At 40.5% G+C, this 20,042-nt stretch overlaps 2 protein-coding genes across 5 annotated transcripts in view; one reads left to right on the top strand and one right to left on the bottom strand.

Moving 5' to 3' along the window:
• Positions 1-19,119, top strand: part of LOC133641568 (LIM domain only protein 7-like) — a 90,672-nt gene extending 71,553 nt beyond the window's left edge. For 2 of the 4 annotated variants that reach the window (XM_062035408.1, XM_062035381.1), the window contains 8 exons: positions 3,335-3,489; positions 7,764-7,808; positions 7,906-7,958; positions 8,030-8,201; positions 11,698-11,865; positions 11,928-12,021; positions 16,746-16,848; positions 18,954-19,119. In XM_062035408.1, the coding sequence (XP_061891392.1) occupies positions 3,335-3,489; positions 7,764-7,808; positions 7,906-7,958; positions 8,030-8,201; positions 11,698-11,865; positions 11,928-12,021; positions 16,746-16,848; positions 18,954-18,976 (813 nt within the window). In that variant the 3' untranslated portion in view covers positions 18,977-19,119. The remainder of the gene's footprint in view (positions 1-3,334; positions 3,490-7,763; positions 7,809-7,905; positions 7,959-8,029; positions 8,202-11,697; positions 11,866-11,927; positions 12,022-16,745; positions 16,849-18,953) is intronic. The other 2 variants (XM_062035389.1, XM_062035397.1) reach the window with 2 other exon arrangements.
• The window catches only part of LOC133641589 (WD repeat-containing protein 76-like), a 35,749-nt gene continuing 27,744 nt past the window's right edge, over positions 12,038-20,042 (bottom strand). Inside the window, exon 17 of the mRNA XM_062035443.1 lies at positions 12,038-12,151. The gene's annotated coding sequence lies outside the window, so the exon portion shown is untranslated. The remainder of the gene's footprint in view (positions 12,152-20,042) is intronic.

The raw sequence follows: 20,042 nt of genomic DNA, 5'->3' as shown, positions 1-20,042 counted from the left end.
GATACGTGTAGACTGCAATATGACTCAAGTAAACGACACCAACATTTTATATGTTCCATTAAAAATAAAGAACATTACACAGGGCGCTCAAAAATCTATCAAAATGTTTTAGTACGACTTTGGTAAGCTGTGAAGCCGCACCGCTTGATGAATTGTCAGCGTATTAAACATGAGTATTATTATGGTGTGTGTAGAGTTGTCTGATAATGGGTTTTTTGCCGATATTCCGATCTTGTCCAACTCTTAATTACAGATTCCGATATCAACCGATACAAATATATACAGTTGTGGAATTAACACATTATTATGCCTAATTTTGTTGTGATGCCCCGCTGGATGCATTAAACAATGTAACAAGGTTTTCCAAAATAAATCAACTCAAGTTATGGAAAAAAATGCCAACATGGCACTGCCATATTTATTATTGAAGTCACAAAGTGCATTATTTTTTTTTAACATGCCTCAAAACAGCAGCTTGGAATTTGGGACATGCGGGTTGAGGTGGGGGGGGGGTGGCAAGGGTGTATATTGTAGCGTCCCGGAAGAGTTAGTGCTGCAAGGGGTTCTGGGTATTTGTTCTGTTGCGTTTATGTTGTGTTACGGTGCGGATGTTCTCCCGAAATGTGTTTGTCATTCTTGTTTGGTGTGGGTTCATAAGTGTGGTGCATATTTGTAACAGTGTTAAAGTTGTTTATACGTCCACCCTCAGTGTGACCTGTATGCCTGTTGACCAAGTATGCGTTGCATTCACTTGTGTGTGTGAAAAAACGTAGATATTATGTGATTGGGCCGGCACGCAAAGGCAGTGCCTTCAAGGCACGCCCCCAATATTGTTGTCTGGGTGGAAACCGGTAGAATGGTTGCCCCGGGAGATTTTCGGGAGGGGTACTGAAATTCGGGAGTCTCCCGGGAAAATCGGCAGGGTTGGCAAGTATGACTTGGAGACGTAACTGCTCTGTACTTCTCCCTAAGTCCGTGGACCACTCCGTACAGCGGCGTTTTAAAAAGTCATACGTTTTCCTTCTTGAACCGATACCGATAATTTCCAATGTTACATTTTAAAGCATTAATAACATCTCTAGGTGTGTGTATAAGGTAAGACATATCTGCTGTTTTGTTTCGCAATATTATGCAAAAGCAACTTTTCTTACCTTCTGGTACCTGCTGATCTGTATTTGGGATCTGCATAAATCCTGAAAAATTTCGCGAGTCAGCCTTTGTAGTCTGTGCCGACGCTGTAGTCGATAAGCTACTAGTTTTTCTCTATCTTCTTGTTATGGGACATTCATCCTCCACGGTTGCCATTTCTAATATAAAGTAGTGTAAAGTTCTTACTTATATCTGTCAGTAAACTCGCCATGAAAGCGCTAAAACATACCGGTGTAGTGAGTTTACATTATTCACCCAAGGAACTTTAGTTATTAGAGAGTTCTGGTCGGACGTTTGTTCCTTGTTGTTTCCGGATGAGGAGATGCTGCTCCGTTATTGATTGAAGTAAAGTCTGAATGTCATTAAAACAGTTAGCTCCATTTTTTGACACTTCTTGCACTCCCGTCCTTGCACGCTACAACAAACAAAGATGACGTGGAGAAGACGCTGCCGAAGGTGAGCCACGTAAATAAGACCGCCCACAAAACTTCGCACCCGGAAGCGACTGTCAGAAAGCGACTTGAAGATGGTCTGTAAAACAAAGAACCAACATTACATGTTATATAGACCACAAGGAAGTGTTTTCAATTTAGAAAAAAAATAATCGGACTCCTTTAATGCGCCCTATTATCCAGTGCGCCTTATACACTACTGTTCAAAAGTTAGGGGTCACCCAAACAATTTTGTGGAATAGCCTTCATTTCTAAGAACAAGAATAGACTGTCGAGTTTCAGATGAAAGTTCTCTTTTTCTGGCCATTTTGAGCGTTTAATTGACCCCACAAATGTGATGCTCCAGAAACTCAATCTGCTCAAAGGAAGGTCTGGGGCCGTATTTATCAAGCGTCTTAGAGTGCCATTTTACACTTAAGTCCTGAGAATTTGCGAAATTTAGTCCTACTCTCAAACTTAAGAATAAAAGCTATTTATCAACTTTCTTAAGTCTAAGAATCACTCCTACTCTCCACGATATTTAAGAGACCTTCAGAGGTGTCTTAAGTGGTTAGGAGTTGCCAGCAGGGGATGGCACTGAGGCGAGAGAGACGTGCGCGAACGTTCAGGGAGGGAAGGATGTCCTGGCTTTGTTTGATGACGAGCAGCTGATCAAACGGTATCGTTTAGACAGAGCGGGTATTATTTTTGTCACAGATTTAATCATTTTTGATTCCTTGTTGATTTCTGCATGTGGCTGCAGTGGGCTAGTATATATAGAGCCACCCACACCAGTTTCAAATTAGTTGCCTAATTAATGAATTGGAAAGAACATGTTATGAGAGTAGCGTATGTGTGTGTGTGTGTGTGTGTGTGTGGCCCTTTAATAGGTGACAGCATGTGAGGTGAGTGACGTCGGTGAGTGTGTGGGCGAGAGAAGAGAAGAGGGAGCGGTAGCGTGAGTGCGGGCGGGGACTAGTTTGTTTTGTATTATTTTGTAGTTTATTGTCAAAATATACACTCCCATTGTCCACTTAAATATTTCTTTATTCTTAGACAAGGGATTCCCTTCCGTGATTGGTCATTTCTATGGACAAAGAAATGACGTCACCTAAAATTCTGTTAACGGCACATTGTAATGTCGTATTTCAGCTCTGAGTGTGACACTTAAGATTCGCTGAAAGTGTGAGTAAGACGCTTGATAACTAACTTTTAAGTGCAGCTTTCAGCGAAGAATTTATTTACTCTTAAGTCAACTCTTAAGAGACTTCTTCGGAGTAATTCTAAGAAGCTTGATAAAAACGGCCCCAGTTTTGTAGCTTCTGTAACGAGCTAAACTGTTTTCAGATGTGTGAACATGATTGCACAAGGGTTTTCTAACCATCAATTAGCCTTCTGAGCCAATGAGCAAACACATTGTACCGTTAGAACACTGGAGTGATAGTTGCTGGAAATGGGCCTCTATACACCTATGTAGATATTGCACCAAAAACCAGACATTTGCAGCTAGAATAGTCATTTACCACATTAGCAATGTATAGAGTGTATTTCTTTCAAGTGCTTTTCCTTCAAAAATAAGGACATTTCAATGTGACCCCAAACTTTTGAACGGTAGTGTATATGATAAAAGATCGAAATTAGACCATTCATCGGCAGTGCGCCTTATAATCCGGTGCGCCCTATGGTCCAGAAAATACGCCAAATTGTTTTTTTTTGGAGCACCCGTTACAAATGCATTTCATTTGATGTTTCAGAATAACTTTGAGATGATCAAAGATGCCGAGACCCCTATCAGGAGGATCCATGTGAAGAGTTTGACCGACACAGGAGAGCCGAGTCCTGGCGTTGTCCAGCTAAACGCTCACGGTAGCCCGCAGAAAGATCCGAATGAAAAGATGGATGGAGACTGGTAAGTTGTTACGCTAATGTACTGCGTGTGAACTTCATGTCGAGGGATGTCACGGTACGAACATTTCTTACAGCGGTAAAAGTGACGGAAATGATCACGGTTATCGTTATCAACGCGCTATTTTATACTGAAATCTTTTAACCACAAACACAATCAAAATCCAGGCATGTGAAATATTATTACATGATGACTTTTATCTCTATTTTTACATTTTATAGAGGTATTCTTTTTTAAGTTACGTCCATTTACATGTACTAATGTACAGTATGTACATGTTAAGTAGAGATGTCCGATAATATCGGCCTGCCGATATATGCGTTAAAATGTAATATCGGAAATTATCGGTATCGGTTTTTTTATTATCGGTATCGGGTTTTTTTGGGTTTTTTTTATTTATTTTATTTATTTTTTTATTAAATCAACATAAAAAACACAAGATACACTTACAATTAGTGCACCAACCAAAAAAACTCCCTCCCCCATTTACACTCATTCACACAAAAGGGTTGTTTATTTCTGTTATTAATATTCTGGTTCCTACATTATATATCAATACAGTCTGCAAGGGATACAGTCCGTAAGCACACATGATTGTGCGTGCTGCTGCTCCACTAATAGTACTAACCTTTAACAGTTAATTTTACTAATTTTCATTCATTATTAGTTTCTATGTAACTGTTTTTATATTGTTGTACTTTCTTTTTTATTCAAGAAAATGTTTTTAATTTATTTATCTTATTTTACTAATTTTTTTAAAAAGTACCTTATCTTCACCATACCTGGTTGTCCAAATTAGGCATAATAATGTGTTAATTCCACGACTGCATATATCGGTTGGTATCGGTATCGGTTTATATCGGTATCGGTAATTAAAGAGTTGGACAATATCGGAATATCGGATATCGGCAAAAAGCCATTATCAGACATCCCTAATGTTAAGTTAAAGTAGCAATGATTGTCACACACACACACACTAGGTGTGGCGAAATTATTCTCTGCATTTGACCCATCACCCTTGATCACCTCCTGAGAGGTGAGGGGAGCAGTGAGCAGCAGCAGTGGCCGCGCCCGGGAATCATTTTTGTAGATGCCGTATCGGGACCGATCCATCAAGAGTTTGAGCAGAAATACGTCGTATAGGAGTAGGAACTGTACGCCATGAAACATTAAAAAAATAGTTTTTAAAGTAATAACTTTGTGAAATTATAAAAACCCCACAAGTAATGTAAAAAATAAAATAAAACATGGTTCATTTATATTAATATTAAACAGTTTGGCTAATGAAGATAAAGTCTAATAAGCTTTTTTCTAGCATATTGAGCCGAATGTGCCAGTCTTTTCGTTGTTGAGCCCTACAAAGAATGTACTAATATGATCCACTTCAAGAAACTCTTCAAAATTAAAGTGTTTACAAAGTACAAAGAAGAAGAACCATGATAAACATTCTGAATTTATTTCATCCATCTATTCTTTCATTCTCAAAATAATCTTACTCATCTCATCATATGAAATATGACTTACTTCACCAATTATTATTTATTTATTTATTTTTATTGTGATTACTTATGGAGTATATTGTGAATAAATTAACAGGAAGTGAACAAAAGTTTTAGCAACTGTTATGTCAAAGAAAAAGGGGTAGGATTAAATAAGCTCTGCTTCTTCCTACTCCTTTTCGAACATGTTGAAAAGAGAAACTGGAAATTGTGACGTATCATGTTGTATGCTTGCATGTTCCAAATAAACTCAAAGTGTTCATACTCCAAGTATTGTACTAATTACGCTCCAGCTGTTTGACTGTAACGAGCGTTTTAGGTCAAAGTTTTGACGACCAAATTTTGGAGGCGTTGAAATTCGCCATGCAAAATCGCCAATGCTAATCTCTAGTATGCCTATGGCATATTTAATGTAAATTAGCATCGAGCTAGCACATTCACAAAAAAACGGAGCCTTACTTTTCGTACGAGCGCCGTCTTTTTGCTTTGAGGGCGTGGAAGTTTGTTTGATAGGACAAACGGCATGAAAAATTGCTTCGAATGCTTGTTTTACCCGCCAAATGTGAAGTCTGCAACAAATGTATCAGAATATGGTACCCTTCGATTTGACGCAAATCGGTACCCAGTAGCACAGACTGAATTTGGTCGGTGCCTACAATATAATACCCAATTCAGTCCTCATCCCTAAATATTAGAGATGTCCGATGATTTCTTTCTTTCATGTTTATTTCGAATATGTAGACCAGGGGTCGGCAACCGGCTCGGCCGCATGCGGCTCCTTGACCACTCTGATGCGGCTCAGCTACATACACGCCGACCCCCCTGATTTTCCCAGGAGGTTTATGGATCTCAGTGTCTCTCCTAGATAACTACTAGGGAAAAAATAATCCTATTTACACTCTAATTACTAAATAAAGGGCGTGCCCTAATTGCACTGCAGTAATTGTCCTCTATAGCATTTACATACAGCGTGCCAGTCCAGCCACATGTTGCATGTTGTTATTACTTGCACACACAGGAGACAGCAAAGCATACTTACTCATCAGCCACCCAGCTTACACTGACGGTAGCCGTATCAAACAACTTTAACATTGTTACGTTACAAATATGCGCCACACACCAAAAAAGAATGAAAAACACATTTCTGGAGAACATCCCACCGTAACACAACATAAACACAACACAACCATTACCCAGAATCCCATGCAGCCCTAACTCTTCCGGTCTACATTATACACCCCCGCTACCACCAAATACCCCCACACATCAACCCCCCCCCTCTCCGTGCGTTGGTTAAGCGGAAGAGTTAGGGCTGCATGGGATTCTGGGTATTGGTACCGTCAGTGTAAGATGTGTGGCTGCTGAGCTAGTACGCCTTGCTGTCACTTACGTGAGCAAGCTGAAACTGCATTCTACATGTGGTCGAGCAGGTACACTTTTAGGGCAGACTGTAGAGGGCGCCAAATGCAGTGTCATCACGCTCTGATATTCGGGAGTCTCCCGGTAAAAATGAGAGGGTTGGCAAGTATGACGCTATCAAGCGCCATTCATTCAAAACTCGCGGGCTGCACTAACATCAAATTTCCACATTAAAGTGCGTTCCAGTGCGTGTGTCGGAGACCCCTGGTTAACATAGCACAAAGCATTTAAGCTTTTTATGAGGTGTTTTTCATTTTAAAAAAATTTTTGTGGCTCCCATTACTTTCTTTAATTTGTGAAACTTGCCAAAATGGCTCTTTGAGTGGTAAAGGTTGCCGACCCCTGATGTAGACAAAACAAAAACGAACAAATTTTGCAAAAAACAACAAAAAAGCCATTCAAGAATGAATGCCAAAAACAATAATAATAATAATAGTAATAATAAAAAGCAAAAATAAACAAGAAATTAAAATAAACATTAATATCGGGCTACCGATATTATCGGCTGTAAATGCTTTAAAATGTAATATCGGAAGTTATCGTTATGGGTATCGGTTTCAAAAAGTAAAATGTATGACTTTTTAAAACGCCGCTGTGTACACGGACGTAGGGAGAAGTACAGAGCGCCAATAACACTTAAAGGCACTGCCTTTGCGTACTGCCCCAGTCACATAATATCTACGGCTCTTCACACACACAAGTGAATGCAAGGCATACTTGGTCAACAGCCATACAGGTCACACTGAGGGCGGGCATATAAACAAATTTAACACTGTTACGAATATGCGCCACACTGGGAACCCACACCAAACAAGAATGACAAACACATTTCGGGAGAACATCCACACCATAACACAACATAAACACAACAGAACAAATACCCAGAACCCCTTGCAGCACTAACTCTTCCGGGACGCTACAATATACACTCCCCGCTGTCCCCTACCCCCCCACCTCAACCTCCTCATGCTCTCTCAGGGAGAGCATGTCCAAAATTCCAAGCTGCTGTTTTGAGGCATGTTAAAAAAAAAAAAATGCACTTTGTGACTTCAATAATAAATATGGCAGTGCCATGTTGGCATTTTTTTCCATAACTTGAGTTGATTTATTTTGGAAAACCTTGTTACATTGTTTAATGCATCCAGCGGGGCATCACAACAAAACTAGGCATAATAATGTGTTAATTCCACGACTGTATATATCGGTATCGGTTGATATCGGAATCGGTAATTAAGAGTTGGACAATATCGGCAAAAAAGCCATTATCGGACATCTCTACTAAATATGACTGTCCACTCTTGATAGTAACTCAGTTTTGTTTTTTCATGGCGACTTCTTGCTGCTAACGGGACACCTCAGGGCGGACGGCTCCTCGGACTTTGCTCACCTTTCCCCCGCACACAGGTCAGGCTCTTATGGACGCCTGACTTCTCAGCCCACGTATCACTATTTTCTATTTCAGGCAAATGTATGAAAATATTGACTGTCTGCCCCCCCGTAGGACAAAGTCCTTGTCTACTCCAACATTAGCTGGTGCACAAAAACAGCAAAGAGGTGAGGTGTCGTTGTGTCTACTATTAATCTGTTGTTACTTTGTTCCGCCTGACGTGTTTGACTTTGTTCAGGTGACCCAGGAAAAAGGAAAGGGGAGCCCGCTTCCAAAGCCGCACACGAGCGGCAGCAGATCTTGGAGGAGATGAAGAAGAGGACTCAGCTTCTGACCGACAACAGTTGGATACGTCAGCGCAGCAGCAGTTTTTACAAGGAGCCCATTTACATCGGGGTGCCTCTCAAGAGGTCTGTTTTTTGTTTTTGTACTTTTTAACGTGTGCTCGTAATGGAGATCCACCGACATGTTTTTTTCAGGGCCAATACAGAATACTGTATTTTTCGGACTATAAGGCGCACTTAAAATCCTTTCATTTTCTTAAAAATCAACAGTGCGCCTTATAACCCGGTGCGCCTAATGTACGGCATAATTCTGCTTGTGCTTATCGACCTGGAAGCAATTTTATTTGGTACATGGTATAATGATAAGTGTGACCAGTAGATGGAAGTCATACATAAGAGATATGTGTAAACTGCAAAATGATGTCAGTAAACACCAAAACTTTAAAGGCCTACTGAAAGCCACTACTACCGACCACGCAGTCTGATAGTTTATATATCAATGATGAAATCTTAACATTATAACACATGCCAATACGGCCGGGTTAACTTATAAAGTGACATTTTAAATTTGCCGCTAAACTTCCGGTTCGAAACGCCTCTGAGGATGACGTATGTGCGTGACGTAGCCCGGCGAACACGGGTATGCCTTCCACATTGAAGCCAATACGAAAAAGCTCTGTTTTCATTTCATAATTCCACAGTATTCTGGACATCTGTGTTCGTGAATCTGTTGCAATCATGTTCATTGCATTATGGAGAAGGAAGCTGAGCAAGCAAAGAAGAAAGTTGTCGGTGCGAAATGGACGTATTTTTCGAACGTAGTCAGCAACAACAGTACACAGCCGGCGCTTCTTTGTTTACATTCCCGAAAGATGCAGTCAAGATGGAAGAACTCGGATAACAGAGACTCTAACCAGGAGGACTTTTGACTTGGATACACAGACGCCTGTAGAGAACTGGGACAACACAGACTCTTACCAGGATTACTTTGATTTGGATGACAAAGACGCAGACGTGCTACTGTGAGTATGCAGCTTTGGCTTCTAAACATTTGATCGCTTGACCGTATGTGCGCAACTTTTTTTTGCGTATGTACGTAACTTTTTTAAAATATATAAGCCTTATGAACCTTGGGTTAGGTGAACGGTCTTTTGGGCTGAGTGATTGTGTGTGTTGATCAGGTGTTTGAATTGTATTGGTGTGTTCTATGGAGCTAGGAGCTAGCAGAGGAGCTAGGAGCTAGCATAACAAACACGCAGGTGTTTTTATGCAGGATTAATTTGTGGCATGTTAAATATAAGCCTGGTTGTGTTGTGGCTAATAGAGTATATATATGTCTTGTGTTTATTTACTGTTGTAGTCATTCCCAGCTGAATATCAGGTCACCCCCGGCTCTCACAGCATCTTCCCTATCTGAATAGCTTCAACTCCCCACTAGTCCTTCACTTGCACTTTACTCATCCACAAATCTTTCATCCTCGCTCAAATTAATGGGGAAATTGTCGCTTTCTCGGTCCGAATCTCTCTCACTTCATGCGGCCATCATTGTAAACAATAGGGAACTTTGCGTATATGTTCAACTGACTACGTCACGCTACTTCCGGTAGGTGCAAGCCTTTTTTTTATCAGATACCAAAAGTTGCAATCTTTATCGTCGTTGTTCTATACTAAATCCTTTCAGCAAAAATATGGCAATATCGCGAAATGATCAAGTATGACACATAAAATAGATCTGCTATCCCCGTTTAAATAACAAAAATTCATTTCAGTAGGCCTTTAAATGTTCCATTGAGAATACAGAACATTACACACGGCGCTCAAAAATCTGTCAATGTTTTTAGTACGACTTCGGTAAGCTATGAAGCCGCGCCGCTTGATGGATTGTCTGCGCTTCAACATACGAGTATTATTATGGTGTGTGTATAAGGACCGCAAAATGGCATCTATTAGCAGATGTATTACCTGGCCTTTTGTTTCGCAATATTATGCAAAAGCAACTTTTCTTACCTTCTGGTACCTGCTGATCTGTATTTGGGATCTGCATAAATCCTGAAAATGTGCGCGAGTCCGCCTTTGTAGTCCGCGCCGACACCGTAGTCGATAAGCTTCTTCTTTTTCTCTATCTTCTTGTTATGGGACATTCATCCTCCGCTGTTGCCATTTCTAATATAAAGTAGTGTAAAGTTCTTACTTATATCTGTCAGTAAACTCGCCATGAAAGCGCTAAAACATACCGGTGTAGTGAGTTTACATTATTCACCCAAGGAACTTTAGTTATTAGAGAGTTCTGGTCGGACGGACACATTTCCGGCCTTGTTGCTCGTCCGTTATTGATTGAAGTAAAGTCTGAATGTCATTAAAACAGTTAGCGCCATCTTTTGACACTTCTTCCACTCCCGTCGTTGCACGCTACACCGCTACAACAAAGATGGCGGGGAGAAGACGCTGTCGAAGGTGAGCAACGTAAATAAAACCGCCCACAAAACGGCGCATCCCACGCTTTGCATTGGACTTGGTGATATATGGCTTAGATGCAGCTGCTCGGCCACGGAAACCCATTCCATGAAGCTCTCTGCGTACTGTACGGGCTAATTGGAAGGTCACATGAAGTTTGCCGCTCTGTAGCAAACTGACTGTGCAGAAAGTCTTTGCACTATGCGCTACAGCATCCGCCGACCCCTCTGTCAGTTTACGTGGCCTACCCCCTGGTGGCTGAGTTGCTGTTGTTCCCCAAACTCTTCACTTTTCTTATAATAAAGTTGACTTTGGAATATTTAGGAGCGAGGAAAATTTCACGACTGGATTTGTTTCACAATGACAGTTCCACGCTGGAAATCACTGAGAGCGGCCCATTCTGTCACAAATGTTTGTAGAAACAGTCTCCATGCCTAAGTGCTTGATTTTTATACACCGGGCCAAGTGATGAAAACACCTGATTCTCATCATTTGGATGGGTGGCCAAATACTTTTGGCAATATAGTGTGTGCAGTATATACAACTACCGTTCAAAAGTTTGGGGTCACATTGAAATGTCCTTATTTTTGAAGGAAAAGCACTGTACTTTTCAATGAAGATAACTTTAAACTAGTCTTAACTTTAAAGAAATACACTCTATACATTGCTAATGTGGTAAATGACTATTCTAGCTGCAAATGTCTGGTTTTTGGTGCAATATCTACATAGGTGTATAGAGGCCCATTTCCAGCAACTATCACTCCAGTGTTCTAATGGTACAATGTGTTTGCTCATTGGCTCAGAAGGCTAATTGATGATTAGAAAACCCTTGTGCAATCATGTTCACACATCTGAAAACAGTTTAGCTCGTTACAGAAGCTACAAAACTGACCTTCCTTTGAGCAGATTGAGTTTCTGGAGCATCACAGATTGTGGGGTCAATTAAACGCTCAAAATGGCCAGAAAAAGAGAACTTTCATCTGAAACTCCACAGTCTATTCTTGTTCTTAGAAATGAAGGCTATTCCACAAAATTGTTTGGGTGACCCCAAACTTTGGAACGGTAGTGTATACAGTTTATAAAAAGGTGACAGCGATATACGTCAAAATGCCAAAAATCAGCGCTGATATGTCGTCCATAACGGCCTTTTTGATGGCACTGCTCACAGGCATGAGTCTGTGGACGTCCTTGAAACATCGCACTCCTCCTCCATGGCGGGTCACGCTCGGCCACACTCGGCCGCTGCCAGTTATTGTGGTCCCATGAAGAACTCCCACGGCAGTACCGGATCCGTGTCGTCCCACGGAAATACACCCACGGACCCGCGTCCTGGCAGGTAATCAACACAAACGCTCCACCCTCCCCCCCACAGTCAGACACCCCCCTGTGCTGCCTCAGGAGAAGCTGCTGCGTGTGTGAAGGTGTCCTGACTCGCGGCGCGGCCATGGTCATCGAGGCCCTTAGTCTCTGCTTCCATTTTGCTTGTTTCCAGGTGAGCGGTCAATGACTTGGCAATATTCACTTGGGCTGTAATGGAACTTGGTTCGGTCTCTTCACCTTTGACCTCTCACACCTGCATTGTGGACCAGCGGCTCACCTTTTATTGTGGTGTTTTTGCACACCTGGTAAAAAAAAGAATTGTTTAATAAACCAACTGGTGACACGGTTTATCGGAGAGGTGTTTAACTATAGTTCATGCTGAGCAGATTTGGGTTTTTTGTACAGATGTCCGATAATATCGGCCGATTAATGCTTCAAAATGTAATATGGGAAATTATCGGTATCGGTTTCAAAAATATAATTTTAATTTAATTTAATATACAATAAACCAGTCACATAATATATACGGCTTTTCACACACAAGTGAATGCAAGGCATTCTTGGTCAACAGCCATACAGGTCACACTGAGGGTAGCCGTATAAACAACTCTAACACTGTTACAAATATGCGCCACACTGTGAACCCACACCAAACAAGGATGACAAACATATTTCGGGGGAACGTCCGCACCGTAACACAACAGAACAAATACCCAGAAACCCTTGGAGCACTAACTCTTCCAGGACGCTACAATATACACCCCCCGCTACCTCCTAACCCTAAAGCCCTTCATGCTCTCCCAGGGAGAGCATGCAGGGCCGGCCCGTGGCATAGGCCGTAAAGGCAAATGCTAAGGGCGCCGTCCATTAGGGGGCGCCACGCCAGTGCCACAAATGTTGGAGAAAAAAAAGAAAAAAAAAGTTGGTACTATTATTTCTAAATACAAAAAATAATCCCACGTTAATTAAAATGCAAAGTAAAGCCTATTTAATAGAAATATTATTTGTTACAACATTACATTATCTTGCCTAGGACGCCAGCTTGGTTAGGGCCAGGCCTGAGAGCATGTCCCAAATTCCAAGCTGCTGTTTTGAGGCATGTTAAAATAAATAATGCACTTTGTGACTTCAATAATAAATATGGCAGTGCCATGTTGGCATTTTTTTTCCCATAACTTGAGTTGATTTATTTTGGAAAACCTTGTTACATTGTTTAATGCATCCAGCGGGGCATCACAACTAAATTAGGCATATTAATGTGTTAATTCCACGACTGTATATATCGGTATCGGTTGATATCGGTATCGGTAATTAAGAATTGGACAATATCAGAATATCGGATATCAACAAAAAAGCCATTATCGGACATCTCTAGTTTTTTGTACTGAAAAAAATTGATTTATGAACGGAATAGGTTTTTGAACAAGGTTCATAAACCAAAAGGTTTGTATGTTGAAGCAAATTCCTCCATAAACAATGTAAGTCACTTAAAAGTTAAAATTCTAACCTTTTGGAATAATTTCTATAGCTTGAAAACATCCAGCGGGCCGCATTGAAATATTAATTATGCCCTTTTTTATGCTGATTTGCAAGACCCGTGTCACGTGACTTCAAACTTGACACCTGCTTCTGAGAAAGGATCGATTGCTTCAGTATAGGGTTGCCAATAATTTGGTACCGGTACCAAAATGTATATTGGTACTTTTCCAGATGAAGGGAACCACGAAAAATGTCAATATTGGCTTTATTTTAACAGAAAATCTTACAATACAGTAAACATTTGTTTCCTATTGCACTTTAAAAGAACAATTTTTGAAGGTTAAAATATGAATTAAAAGGCATTAAACACATTGGGCTTTTATTGTTGCGCTCAAAGAACAAATTACAACTTTCCATATTACCTATAGTCTGTCATAATCAAGGATTAAGTTAAAATAGAACAGAAAGTTTATGGTTGCCACTCCTGGTCTGTGCTTTAAGAAAAATACAATTATTAGTAAGTGCTCAAAACAAAACTATGGATAAATAGTTAGATAAGATAAGCCATGTAGCAGGAAAAATACACATTTGTTAAAAATAAAACAAATTGTTGCGATTTGTTACAATATTCAGTCATTTCACTTGCATTAGTTGACGCTAATTGGGCAGTTTTAACTCAGCTAATATTTGGGATCAAGTCGAGCAGCTGTATGCGCGTCTACGTATCTACACGTTATGTATCTACACGTTATGTATCTACACGTTATGTATCTACACGTTATGTATCTACACGTTAGGTATCTACACGTTAGGTATCTACACGTTAGGTATCTACACGTTACGTATCTACACGTTACGTATCTACACGTTACGTATCTACACGTTACGTATCTACACGTTACGTATCTACACGTTAGGTATCTACACGTTAGGTATCTACACGTTAGGTATCTACACGTTAGGTATCTACACGTTAGGTATCTACACGTTACGTATCTACACGTTAGGTATCTACACGTTAGGTATCTACACGTTAGGTATCTACACGTTAGGTATCTACACGTTAGGTATCTACACGTTAGGTATCTACACGTTAGGTATCTACACGTTAGGTATCTACACGTTAGGTATCTACACGTTAGGTATCTGCATGTGCACAGCAGGGGGAGCTGGTTAACTCATGAGAGTATGTGTGTTTGTGAGAATGGCGAGAGAGAGAGAGGGAGCGTGTGCACTGCGCGGTAGAGAGATAAACGGTTCCGGTTGTGTCCTGCAAAACTAATAATAAAACAACCATCCATCCATTTTCTACTGTTTATCCCTTTGGGGGTGGTGGGGGGTGCTGGAGCCTATCTCGGCTGCATTCGGGCGGAAGGCGGGGTACACCCCGGACAAGTCGCCACCTCATCGCAGGGCCAACACAGATAGACAGACAACATTCACACTCACATTCACACACTAGGGCCAATTTAGTGTTGCCAATCAACCTATCAGAATGTCACAAATCGGCGGCCTCGTCATTCTGACCCCAAAGCGGAGCTTAGCAGACCCATTAAGTTAAGTGAAGGGTGTTACCCCCGACGAAAACATCCGCCCTGTGCTCCTCTACTACAGTCTGCACCGGAGCCGAACATCAGGACAGGTGTAACAACTACATTATTACCTGTCACGATTCAAACCCCTTGTGCAGATCTGAATGCTTATTTAAATGTTTACCTAAGTTTGAAGCAAAGGTGGTAATACTAATCGCCACGTTTGGCGACGCTTGTTTAAAGTTTCACCTTTTATTGTTAGTTTTGAAGCCCAAATCCCTCCATATTGTGCTTCACACACCCTCTTTATTAACCAGTAGAATTATCTTTTTTTTTTTGTCACGCCAACACTGATGGAGTATTGGTGCGTGCAAAACAGCAGCAGGCGGCTGTGGCCCGCGGGCCTGTTCTAATACTAATCGGATATCATCCCGCGGGCCATAGATCCTTCATTTGGCCCGCGGGCCTTGACTTTGACACATAAGTTCTAAGGCGATCTATTTTGCTCAAAGGAGGGAAAATACCGGTATTCCCCCAACGTTGCAATCATCTCAATCATGCATCTTTCATGTGTTACTTTGTGCGGACTTGGTTTCATTGTTAGTTATGTTGTGTACAATTAAATAGTTTATTCTGGTGGTAACCTGACCCCCTTAGTGTGAATGCATCCTATTAACAGCACTATGGCCAGTGCTGTTAATTAGTGCTCATGCTGTGTAAGTACTATATATAATTAGTATTTTGTATTGGATGTGAATTAAGACTTTTTCCATGGTCACATGTTTCGGACAGTCTTCTGGTCTCTGCCTTTTTTTTCTTTTTTTTTTTTTTTTTATCTATGCGGACCTGCAGTCCGCTTTCCCCTTTTTTCGACGCCAACTGTGAAAATGTCACCAAGAGACAGCTTCCAATTTTAGCAGAGCAGAGTTAATTAGCGTGTGGGCGCAAACATGCATCCGGCCTGCAGGTGATTATTTCCTCCAGCGCCCGTGGGTGACCTGCGCTAACAAAGCAGCCCTGTTTTAAACCCCCTAATTAAAAACAAAAAGTTTAGATGCACTATATTGCCAAAAGTATTTGGCCGCCTGCCTTGACTCACATATGAACGTGAAGTGCCATCCCATTCCTAACCCATAAGGCTCAATATGATGTGGGTCCAACCTTTGCAGCTATTACAGCTTCGACTCTTCTGGGAAGGCTGTCCACAAGGTTGCGGAGTGTGTTATAGGAGCGCATTGGTGAGGTCACACACTGATGTTGGTGGAGAAGGCCTGGCTCTCAGTCTCCGTCCCAAAGGTGTTTTATCGGGTTCAGGTCAGGACTCTGTGCAGGCCAGTCAAGTTCATCCACACCATGTCTTTATGGACCTTGCTTTGTGCACTGGTGCACAGTCATGTTGCTTGTTCCCACAAGCTTGGGAGCATGGAATTGTCCGAAATGTTTTGGTATCCTGAAGCATTCAAAGTTCCTTTCACTTGGAACTAAAGGGCCAACTCCTGGAAAAACAACCCCACACCATAATTCCTCCGCTGACCCCTCTCAGTTTACGTGGCCTGCGCCTTCGTGGCTGAGTTGCTGTTGTTCCCAAACTCTTCCATTTTGTTATAATAAAGCCGACAGTTGACTTTGGAATATTTAGGAGCGAAGAAAGGAGGCATCCTGTGACAGTTCCACGCTGGAAATCACTGAGAGCGGCCCATTCTTTCACAAATGTTTGTAGAAACAGTCTCCATGTCTAAGTGCTGGATTTGGTACACCGGGCCAAGTGATTAGGACACCTGATTCTCATCATTTGGATGGGTGGCCAAACACTTTTGGCAATATAGTGTATATAAATAAATAAAATATTGTATTTGTACCGGCCTCACTTTGCCCTCCTCCTCAGTGTGTGGGCTGCCAACAGTATCTCGGAAAAATCCAGAAAGGAGTCCAGGTCCGTGTTCGAGACAAGAAGCCGTACTGTGAGACCTGCTATTTCAAGCTTAAGTGTGAGTATTAAGTTGCTTTTTTTTAAACATACAATCACCACTTTTTGTTTTTCTCTAGTTTTAGGGTATCATTCACAATCCTTAAGGGGAAAAAAAACATCCAAAAAGCAGCAACAATACTCTGTTTCCATCTCATGACCTGAGACTTAACCGAGGAGAAGCAATATTATTGTAAAAGAACTACTTTTTTTGGCGGCGCCGTAGCTCATGTTGCTACGTATATTGACGTAGTGAGCCGCTGCATCGCCTCTGAGTCGGTGAAATGTGCTTCTAAATTATAAATAATATCTTTCACTTGACTAGCAGAAGGTTGTGGCCCTAAACCGAGAAGTTGGTCAACTTTGACGTCCAATTTAGTAGGGGTGTGAATTAGAGATGTCCGATTATATCAGACTTCCGATATTATCGGCCGATAATTTCCGATATTACATTTCAAAGCATTTATCAGTATCTGTTTCAAAAAGTAAAATTGATGACGTGCCGGCCCAATCACATCATATCTACGGCTTTTCACACACACAAGTGAATGCAAGGCATACATGGTCAACAGCCATACAGGTCACACTGAGGGTGACCGTATAAACAACTTTAACACTGTTACAAATATGCGCCACACTGTGAACCCACACCAAACAAGGATGACAAACACATTTCGGGACAACATCCGCACCGTAACACAACATAAACACAACAGAACAAATACCCAGAACCCCTTGCAGCACATAACTCTTCCAGGACACTACTTTTTTAATAACATTGTAGAATGCCAGTTCTATGATTAACTACATTCCTCCATAAAATAGATAAACCGCACTGATACTTTTCTATATTACTTAAAAGAAAACTGGTTTTGTTTATAAAAAATAAAAATAAAATGTTTTGAATAGATTAAGAATTGTTAAAAATAGGGAAAAAAATGTTTTTCACACCCCTACAATTTAGACCCAGAGTTTGCGAGAAAACCCTCAAATAAAGGCTCATTTGCGCCCACTTTTTTTTAATTAGGGCCCGAGCAGCGGGGCAAGCACCCCAGGGGCCCTGTTGAAATTGCTTTGTTTATTATTACTATTTATTATTATTATTCCACCGCTTTGGATGCCTCTTTGAGGCCCCTTAACATGCACGAAAAGTCCACAAATGTTGTAGTCGCGTCGGGTACGGCGAAAAAGTTTGTTTTGGGGGTCCGGAAAATGACATTTCAAAATTGGCTCTCTAGCGCCACCTTTTTTAAAATTAGAAAAAAAAAATTAGCCCCTCAAACCAGTTCCACGTTTTGAAACGAAAATGTCTGGAGACGTCCGTCGTGACGGAACGCACGTAAAAGTCTCAGGAACCTATACCAGAAAATGAACAGGAAGTCGGCCATCTTGGACATTTTTGGCAGAATTATTATTTTTTAACCTGCGTTACGATTATGACTAATTCTTCGTCTAAACGGGAAGATGTAAACATCCCATTGAGAGCAGACATTGTACAGTAGGTGATTTATTATGTTATTTTTTCTTGTTTAGCACTTAGCAATACTGCTACTTTGCTGGATCTGCGTAATAATCAACTTCTTAAACTTGTAGATCATCCTCCTTATACTCAGGCTCAAAAATATAGGTTTTTGGATCATTTGTTCCAAAGTCATCTTTGATGTCTTTCATGAAGTCTGCCATGAATAGTAGTGTTGTTGTTGAGGGAAACGGCGAACGCTGTGATGCGTCTGTAAAATGAATGTGCTGCCGTATGCTTGAAATGAGGAAAATACGTAAATAATCCGTGTTAGTATGAATGTGACTGTTACTACATTACGAATATAAAATTTGATGTTTTTTTAGAGTGCTTTATATTATATTTAGATTAGATCAAATCCCCGTTACCTCCATTGTTGGCTGACTCTTGCTAGCATTTCTTTATGAATTAGAATGCATAGAGAGAGAAAAACATGTGTTCTTGTCTCACTTAAGGATTGTGAATGATGGGCCAAAATCCCAAAAAAGTGCAGTGCACTTTTTAAGTGTCCTCATTTACAGACTAGACACAAATAACACAATTCTAGTTTGTTTATTAAGCAGAAACGATAAGAATAAAAAAAATATGTATTTTTGACAACATTTTAGCCAGCAGTTCCACATCGGTGTGAGCAGGAGATGACCAGTAAGGTAATGAACGGACCCTGAGCACCGGAGCAACACACTTGTCACTCCCAATCTTTGTGCAAAGTTACTGACATTCATTTTTATCTATTTGGATTTAATACACATAATAAAGAAATATGTCCTTTTATTTCATGTGTTGTGGAAGATTGCATTGTAGATATTGTATTGTTAATATAATGCCACTGTGGAAGCACGTTTGCACTAATAATAATCATCATAATAATAATAATGTCACTATGTGCACATTGGAATAAACCACTGCTATATTCAGAAATAAATCACAATGTCTTCTGTGCACTGATTTAAGGGTTGTTGTAGTTTCATGTGTAAGCCACAAGGGGGCAGAAAATATCCTAAACTAAACAATAATGTAGCCACTGTATTATCAATCCATGTTCTACTGCTTGTCCTGCTTTTGAGACTCGGGGTGATGGAGCCTATCCCAGCTGCAATGCAGGGTATTTGTGTAGAGTAATATGTGATCTGTGGGCATGTGTTCAGTCAACACAATATTTCCTGTAATTGTTACATCACACTAGCTCCAACAATTCAAATATTGTGTGAGAGACCTCAAAAGTCCTGATTTCTATTTTGTATTATATGACAATACCATAATTAAATGTTATTAAATTATTGGAGCATCTTTTTCTTTTGATGACTTTGTTTTGGCTAATATGTATATTTTTTAATGAAATATATTTAAACATTTGTATTTTAGAATATATTTTAATATTTCATTTGATTTTTTTTTTTAATTCCTCAAACAGACCCAGAGATGACATTTATTATGAATTATCCGGGGTGTACCGCACGGTATTTTCTAGACCACGGTTGTGCCATTTGCGGTCCGCAGCCAATTCAGCGTCGCCCGGCACATTCTAACAATACAATCACAAAAAAAAAGTGGAATAAAAGAGCAAACGGGTGAAATGTTACAAGAAAAAGTTGCAATATTGACTCTAATAACTCGGGCTTTTAATCTTTGGACACCACACGATTCGATTCTTGGTAACGATTTGATTCAGAATTTATTCTCGATTCAAAATCAAT

The sequence above is a fragment of the Entelurus aequoreus genome, linkage group LG02, assembly GCF_033978785.1.
Source record: "Entelurus aequoreus isolate RoL-2023_Sb linkage group LG02, RoL_Eaeq_v1.1, whole genome shotgun sequence".
In the NCBI taxonomy this organism is placed as follows: domain Eukaryota; kingdom Metazoa; phylum Chordata; class Actinopteri; order Syngnathiformes; family Syngnathidae; genus Entelurus; species Entelurus aequoreus.
This window is presented reverse-complemented; position numbering and strand designations above follow the sequence as displayed.